The 9103-nt window shown below is 36.3% G+C and overlaps 1 protein-coding gene across 1 annotated transcript; it reads right to left on the reverse strand.

Annotated features, from left to right (window-relative positions):
• Window positions 1–5131: 5131 nt before the first annotated feature.
• LOC110115311 lies at window positions 5132–6641 on the reverse strand. The gene has a single exon (XM_020848504.2). The coding sequence runs from the start codon at window positions 6395–6397 to the stop codon at window positions 5555–5557; it is 843 nt and encodes a 280-aa protein (XP_020704163.1). The 5' UTR covers window positions 6398–6641; the 3' UTR covers window positions 5132–5554.
• Between the last annotated feature and the right edge of the window lie 2462 nt (window positions 6642–9103).

Here is a 9103-nt window from a genome sequence, read left to right on the forward strand (position 1 = left end):
TTCCTCTTCTTTTGCAAAAGGCTATATTGCACCGATACATTTATTTACGAAGGTGTGTTGTATCTGATACACGGATACGGCTCTGATACGTGTCGGATACAGCTTTGCCGTATCTAATTAAAATACTATTTAATTTCAGAAGTACACGCGTATCTGATACGCGTGCCTGTTGAAAAAAAAAAAACTGAAAAAAGACTTCTTGTATTTACTTCCATGGCTATGAGGGAGGTTCTCTCATTTTCGAGATGGATTTGAGTCCCTTGATGATATGAGAATATTAGAAATTGTTAATCTTTTACTTGATGAGTCTGAATTAGAAGCTATGATATTTATTGAAGATGATATAGAAGTTCAAAGGCAAATCATGAAGAAGCTAATCATATCATTCCTTCTATTGAGTAGTTGAAACTTCATGTGCTAGATAATTTATGTTTATGCTTTTGTTGTTGTACTACATATTTAATACTTACTTTTATTTTAATATTATAAGCTATACACGGCTATAAATGATGTTACTTTCATTTTTTTTTTTGTAATTTCAAATATTATGTTTTGATTGCTTTCTTAATTTTTATGTATGATTCATAAATTATAATTCCGTATCCGCGCTGTACCCATATCCTGGATTTTTAAGAATTGACGTGTCCCATATCTGTATCATGTTGTATCCGTGTTGCCGTATCCGTATCTGTATCCGTATCGGTGCAACATAGGTAAAAGATAGTTTTAGAAATATTGGTTAAGGGAATTGAGTTTTCTAACGGAGAAGAAAATATCAAAAAAAGTTTCTCAAAACAGTAAAAAAATGTAGTTCCGTAAAAAGCATTTTTATGGAATCATCGCATCCAAAATGTGATAAAAAAATAATTTCGTTGTTTCTAAAAAAAAAAAGTGCCGAAAAAAACAAGGCATTTGAAAGGAGGATTGCCTTTTGTAGATGAAGTCGTGATCATAATTCAAATGGAAAAACGGAGTAGGGGAATTATGATATCCAATAGGCCCATAAAAGATTTAGTTTCGTTTGAGATAGTTTTCTTATTATTTTTTAAAGTATTTTTTTAGTATAAAAGTTTTATAGGTAAAAAAAATTATATTAAAAAATTACTTAAAAAAGAGTAAGAAAACTATCTCAAATAAAATGTTAGGCTTGATGACAAAGTGTCAAAGCTTGCCGACATCAAACTACTTGATTGAAAACTCTCTTTCTGAGGAGCACAAAAAGCCACACCAAATAAAGATGGTTAATATAAATTTCTTATGGTGCATATTACAATAAGTTTCAACATACAAAAAAAGATGTTGAAAGTTTTATGACAAGCCACTTATTCTCTTGCATTCTCAAGTATTATCTCATCTTCTCATATTTTTACAGTCTTAGATTTTGTTTGGGATAGCTTTCTTATTGCTTTGCGTTTCACATCATAATCATAATTTTTATTTGATCATTATTTTTTCGCTAATTTTAAAATATTTTTTACTCGAGAGTTGCTTTCAACAACTTTAAAATTTTACTTTATCTATAATATTTTTACAAAATAGTAAAAAAGTTGTCTTAAATGAAGCCTTAGAGATGTCAAATGGTAACATACAATATAATTATTTAAATATGAGGCATGATCGAGCTACAATATAGTTATCAGTTGCTACAATATAGTTATGGTGATTATCACAATTAAATATGATAAATAAACACTCCAATGAAAAGGGATTATAAATTTCTACTTACCTTCTTAACAACTCAACGTTTAAGCATGATCTCCATATAGGCAGGTCAAAAAAGTTTTAGTTTAACTAATTTTTATACTCTCGCATGTTTAGCAACTAAAATACAAATAAGATTTTATTCAATTATTTATGGCTTGAAATAACTTGATTATGATTATATATGTATATATGATTTTTAAGTTGAAATTATTTTCATGAACAACTATATTTAGCACAATAATTCAACACAAAATTGTCCTTCATTTTTTTTTCTTTTGAAAAATTCGAAAAATTAATAATTATAATTAAAATAAATATTAAAAAAGAGATGAGAAAGAACATATATAAAATATTCTTTTTGATATTAAGAAATAGAGTTCAGTGGACAACGAGTTACTAATGTGATTATTAATATGTTTTAAAGTGAAGAATAAATCTATTAATTATAATTAGTAAGATTAAAAAAAAAAGTGAAGAATAAACCTTTTGGTTGAAGATGGCCTAAGCCCAAAAGCCCAGTAATAATTGGGCTTGCTCTAAAGAGGCTCAATTCCAACTCTAACTCAAACGAAAACAAAGCAGACAACGAATGAAGCTTTTACTAAGCTGATCTCATCCTTCTCAAAGTTGATGCAGGAAGGCAATAAATTCATAGGAAATTGAGATAACTTGTGAAGGATGGATCATACATTTTTAAAGGGAAAGTGGGCTCTACAACATGCAAACTTCAAACGTACACGACGATGAAAATTCTCAATTGCAAACCCTCTATTAAAATTTTCAAAGCTCTTATTCATCTTTGAAAGAAAATAAGCTCTAAATCAATTATCTTATGCAAATGGAGACTCATATGTTGAAGTCACCTAAATCCTTAAGTCGATCAGAGTTACATCTCATATAAGTCGCATGAGTTAATTCCAGCTCACCTAACCCCTCATATTTAGTTGTAAGAAAGAGAATTATGAGGTAATTTAAGAACTCCCTCATCTGTCTAGAGTATTTGAAGATCAACTAAAGATTCTCGTCGGAGAATTTATCGATGGTACTTGCTCACAATTTAAAACTCATCAATGACTCAATTGCCTAAATTGAATTCGGTCTGTTGGTTGGAAGCTGACTTCTAATCAAAAGATTTTGGGTTCAAATCTTGGGTATTGATGTGAACCATATGAGATGCAAACCACTAGGAGTTATTTCAAGAAATTTAATAAGAAAAAGATTAAAGTTTTGCTCCGTTTAAATTTAAAGCTAGTACATAGAATTGAGTTAAGAATTTGAAAATCTCAACTTTATTATGTTCAAAGAAAGGCAATTGAAATTAACCGAAGCAATTCATTCAAACTCCAAGAGATTTAGATGCAAAGTACAAATAACAAAAATCCAACGCTTAACAATGAGAATTTCACCTTGAGGGCCGTTTCACTCAACTAGTAGTAAGCTTTAGCGGAGAGAGAAAATCCAAATAATGAAGGATATCACCACTAGAGAGAAGGCGCCGAAGAACTTTGTCGGAGGAAAGGTAGCCGGTAGGGATGGATGTCGTAGATGGCCGTCGAGACTCCAATTATAATTTGAAAATCGTCGGTCAAAGATGCTTGCAAGGATCGGGACGACTCTCTCCAAATATTCTTCCACGGTGGTTTCGTCTTCAAATCCTACGTCGAAGCACGGAGACCGTAGGATATTGATGCTTCCGTCGGCGTTGAACACAAGACCCCACTCAAGCTCCGGATCCGCCATGCGTCATTGAACCGGAGATGGAAAACGTCGCCTTCGTTCCCTCTTGGACTCTTGATTCAAGAGACGGGAAGAGAGAGGATGGGGGACGGCGGGATTCCAAGGGAGAGGGTGGCCGGCGGGTGTAGAGAGGAACAAGGCTTGAAAACAAATTAGGTTTAGGTCACTTCTCTTAGGGAATTAATCAAAATCTGAAATAATTTCAGTTTTGATTAAGTTTGGAGGGAAAATTGCATTGAATTTGAAATTTCCAATCAAGCAATTAAGGCATTAAGTGGAGTTAATGAGGGGAAGCCAAGGAAGGGGGCCGGCGGTCAATAGAGGGAGGGAGGAGGTTTGAAAATTTAAAACTGAAATTTGATTTCAGTTTTAAGTAAATTAGGAGGGAAAATTATTAGGAGTTAATTCCTAATTCAAGAGGAATCAATGCTTTAATGGGGCATTAATGGGCTCCACCCAAGCATGTGGCCGGCGGCTTCTAGAGGGGGGAAATTGGTGTGAGAGCAAGTGGATGGTTTCCAAATTGGGTGCATGAGGTTTAAGAAGGATTAACACAAAATCCGTTTGAATTTGAATTTTGTCATGAAAACGGATTTAAAACTTTCCTAATTTGGAATTTCCAAATTAGGAAAGATTTTGAAATTCAAAATTTTGAATTTTCAAAATTTGAATTCGAGGGGAATGGGAGATGAGGTCGATAGTTGAAAGGTCTACGGACGGATGGTGGTGGTGGGGTGGCCGGCGGCTAAGGGGGAAGCTAAGGCCGGCGGGTTGGGAAGAAGGAAGGGGGATTGGATGTTGGGGATAGACCACGAGCCACGGACTCCTCCAATGACTGGTGGGTATTGCTTTTCGCCCTCACCTTGGGCTCTCGTTCTCCTCTCTAACTCTCCACAAGAAGAAGAAGAAGACAAGATGATCAAAACAAATTTTCATTCATAATATTCATTAAGCTCAAAATAATATATGAGACCACTATATATAGGTCTCAACTCATACAATGAGAAAATACCAAATTGCCCTCTGGGCTACAATAACAAAGTAACTCCCCACAGGGGTAAAACTGGAAAGACTGCAAATAACATCAGATAATAATAAAATACATCATGACATCTAATATCAAAAGTAGAGGTGCTGAATCGTGGCCGTCGATCTGCGGTTTCGTCGGCGATAAACATGTCAGTAGCGTCTGTCGATGTCCTCATCAGGTATATGAGTTTGCCTTAATTAATCTAAATAGCCCCTAAAAACTTATTCATTCATTGCTATGTAATTGTATCAGCTATGGCCATTAGTCAGACTCAAACATGCAAAATCGACTTTTTCTTTTGCTCTGTGTTGTCAAGAGAGTGAAAGTACCATATATGCAAAAACATATCATTAAGATTCACACATGGGCGGAGGGGAGCACGTGTAATGAGACGGCAAACAGAACTATTAGAAAACCGTCGAAAAATTCCGTCGGTAATTGGTGATTTCCCTGTAGTGTTTAATATAGGCCCCCTCCTGAATAAAATTTCTGACTCCGTTACTCGATTCACATATGCTTAAATATAACATCATTAAGTTTTAATCCAATAATATTACTTAAAAAAAAACCGACACCATGGGATCGTCTTCCATCATTATATCATGTCCATAGGAGCAGGACAAATTGACATATGGCTCACTATCATCCACATAGTCACCATCAACAAAATTGTATATCCAAGCTTGTACTTAATCTGTGTAGAACATTCATACACATAATTCCTCACATAAAAAACACAAATTTACACTGAAAGAAAGCTTCCATTTGTGAAACAACCTATACTTTAGCTAAAGAAGAGAAATTTCTTCAGCAAACGCCAAACACACAAAGCAAGGGAAGTTTCATCTCTCAGTAAAGACTCAAAATACCTGCAAATAACTAATTAATTTAAGAGCCACCTCTCTTCGAGAGGGCCTCTGCTATTCTATAGAGTATAGAGCTAACCCACCATCACAGTTAATGATGGCAGGAGACCAAACTGTAAGATCGAAGAAACAAGAAATTGATGTAGAAAAAGATAGGACTTAAGAGTGTGAAAGAGACAGTATCAAACACTCACATACCAGTTATGGTCTCCAATCTTCAGCAAATGTTAGCTCTCCAATCTTCTATGGAGTCTGTGATCGGCTTCCGAAACGACACGATATGGCTGCCAACCATATACGCAGTTACCCTCTCCGAAACCCTAACCTCCTCCATCCTCATATCCTTCAGCCTCTGTGCGAACTCCGCCGCGCAAGCCAAATCCCATAAAACACCTATCCCTCCGGGGTTCAAAACCCTGACCACTTCCCCGATCCCCCTCCCCCTCTCCACTGCTGACTCGCCCTGGCGGCCGAGGTACACGGCGGAGACCACGACGTCGAAGTACCCGTCGGGAAAGGGAAGGCGATGCGCATCGCCCTCTCGGCAAGTCACGTATTCCTGAACACCCTCGGCGCCGGCGCGAAGGAGGGCGGAAACGGCCGTGTCTCGATCGCGATCTAGACCAACGACGCGGCCAGAGCTGCCTTCCTTCTTGAGCTGGAGGGCTACGGCGTTGAGGAGGATGCCACGACCGCAGCCGAGATCTAGGGCGGTTCGGACGGCGAACCAGTTGGGGACGGCTGCGAGCATGCGTTGGGCCATGAGCCAGCGCAGGGGTAGGGAGGAATATAGGACGTTGGCGGCGGCGAAGAGGAGACAGAGGGAGGAGAGGGATAGGACGGAGCCGGAGAAACCGGCGGCGAAGCGGAGGAAAGGAAGAGGGAGGGAGGGGAGGAGGGAGTGAATGGAGAGGAGAAACGGGTTGAAGTAGATAAGGAGGAGGAGGGAGAGGAGGGCGAAGAGGAATGAGTGGAAGATGAGGAACGCTACTGTTTGCCATTCGTCGGTGCCGTAGATCGAGTAGATCTGCATCCAATCGCGGCCGCACGGCTTTCCCATTTGGCTTCGCCGATCGATTTGATCGCCGGAAGAGAAGGATTTTGCGCAGGAAACACGAATTGGAATCGAAATCCTACCTTTTTACTCTCTGTGTAGCACTCTTTCCTGTGTGATGATGAAGAGTGAGTGTAGGGGGTGGAGGCCAGTGATGACTAAAGATGGTTGATTTATAGTGACGGACGACGGCGTTAACCGAGAGGGGATCCACCGGAGATGTGCTGACCGGGAACAACCAGTCACCTCGCAGGGTATTTTTTAATTAACCGTCGCCCGTAAATAAAAATTAAAAGAATTCAAATAAGCTTGTTTAAATATGTGATTTAAAAATTCACAAAATAACGGGAGAGAACAGACAAATTATTAAGTGCAGACGTAGAGCTATCTCTAATCTCCGGATTTCAATAAAAGTGTGATGTAAGCTTGTACATATTTGATATAATTGAGTACATATTATGTATAAGATATATATAATTGTGTATAAGATTATACACATTGTATAAAAAATTATACATATTATATATAATTATGTATAAGCTTATATATAGTACGTATAAGTTTATACAACATGTATAAGCTTAAGTGCCACGTATTTATTGGAGTCCAAACATAGCTCTATGTCCGCACTTCGCACGTAATAATTTTTTAGAGAGCGATTGTGTTATTGGCTAGAATCGTTTTGATAGTTCATTGAAGCTAAATTTGAAATATAATTTATATTTTTTAGGACATTTTGGCCAATTAAGGTTAACTCACACACACATCATATAAGTAAGACTTGAACCCAATACCTTATAGTTGGTAGTCAAAACTTTCAACTAGCATATAAAGATAAGATGCGTAAATAATTTATAAATTGATGAGCTGAATGAGTTAAATTTGAACTAATTCAGATTTGATCCATAAGTCCCTAAGCTAGCTTAGTAAAAAGAATAATAATATATAATTTGTTTAAAATAGGTATGATTCTAAAATATTCATATGACCATCACACGAATCTAAAGGTAATTTTTGAATTGGAAATTTCTAGAATTAAATTAAAAATCAGTTTCAACAAACTTATAATCAAATTGAATGTTCAAAATGAACCTATCAACATTACAAATGATCCAACATGACTACAAATAAACTCAAACTAAACATTTAATTTATATTTGATATTTTCTATGTATTAATGGATGGAACAAACAACCTTCAATTATAGCATACTTGTAATCAAATTGAGCGGTTAGACGAGAAGAATTTAACGAGCTCAAGGTCACTTAATCTTAGCATCAATAAGACAACCATATGTTTGATAAACTATTTATGATTAAGGTGATCAATATGGATTGTATGATGGAGTGCTTTGGACTATAACCAACCCATCTCGAAAAGTCTACAAATAGTGCTCTGTTCTCTATAGAGGAGGAGATTCAAGGACCGAGAGAATTAAAGAGTCCTCTTGTATTTTCTTGCTATCACCATTGATAACTACCACCAATAGTTCCCACCACCTTCGTCAGTCTTCTGTCAAAACTTAACTTGTTGTTAAGCTTTAATCTTTTGCATGTGGATATCAAATTTCTATGAACCCTACAACTTTTAATCTATTGCAATTACTCCTATCTTTTCAATTGTGAAGAACGAATGGTTGTTATATCTCCAATTCTATATTGGATTGTTGTAACTGGATTAGGCCTCATAATATTTCACTTTGATTTTTCATGTAAAAAATTTTCAATATTCTATAATTTTTTTTATTAAAACTAAGATATTAAATATCAACTTTATTGTGGAAAAGTTTTATAATTTAAAATTTAAGTATAAAAATTATAGAAAATGTATTGCTGAAATGAAGTAAACTCTTATTTACTGATAATATACTATTTATTTCTAGTTTATATATTTTATAAAATTTATAAATATAAAATAATTACTCCAAAAGTTTAGGAACCGACAGCAGCACAAGCTAGACCCGTCGCGCATTGCTTCCGGAGTCCACAAATTCTGCAAGAAAAGTGACCGGTTACCGGCAAAATTCAGTGGCCGAGTGTAGTAATGCAATTAAAATAACTAGAATAATTTCCTGCTATATTACTGATTTAAATGCAAAATTAATCTAATCTCCGGTCCCACCCAGTCGCGCCCGTGGTCGGCTTTTGGAAATATTTGGACTTTTACGTAGCATGAACAGTTCAATCGATGTGATTCTACGCGTTGACATCATCATTCAAGAAATGCATTGGTGGATCCAACAAGGAAAAAAAAATCTATTAATTTTATTTTTAAAATAATGTAAGATAAAGCTTAATTAAATTTACCGATATTATTTTAATCTTAAAATAAATTCAATTAATTTGATTTTTTTTTCTAATTAAGATTTTTTTTTGGAACAGGGGTATCGGCCCGCTGCCACGTCAGCTTGTGACGCACTTAGCGATGTCTACTTATTCCTCGGCGAGTCTACCAGCAACCAACCCCACAAGTGCATAACCTACAGTTCTTTTCTCTCTACTTTAAGGAGTGGTGCCGTATGAGAGGGAATTCGAACTTGGGATGGGTGGTTCCCAACCAAGCACGCCCATCAACCCACCTAAGCCCGGTGGGGTCTAATTAAGATTACATTAGGTTATTTTGAAAGCCTCGACTGAACGAAATAATAACGACGGACTAAAGCTTCGTTTGGGACGGCTTTTTTATTGCTTTCTAAAACGGAGTTTTAATACA

The sequence above is a fragment of the Dendrobium catenatum genome, unplaced genomic scaffold, assembly GCF_001605985.2.
Source record: "Dendrobium catenatum unplaced genomic scaffold, ASM160598v2 fragScaff_scaffold_586, whole genome shotgun sequence".
In the NCBI taxonomy this organism is placed as follows: Eukaryota; Viridiplantae; Streptophyta; class Magnoliopsida; order Asparagales; family Orchidaceae; genus Dendrobium; species Dendrobium catenatum.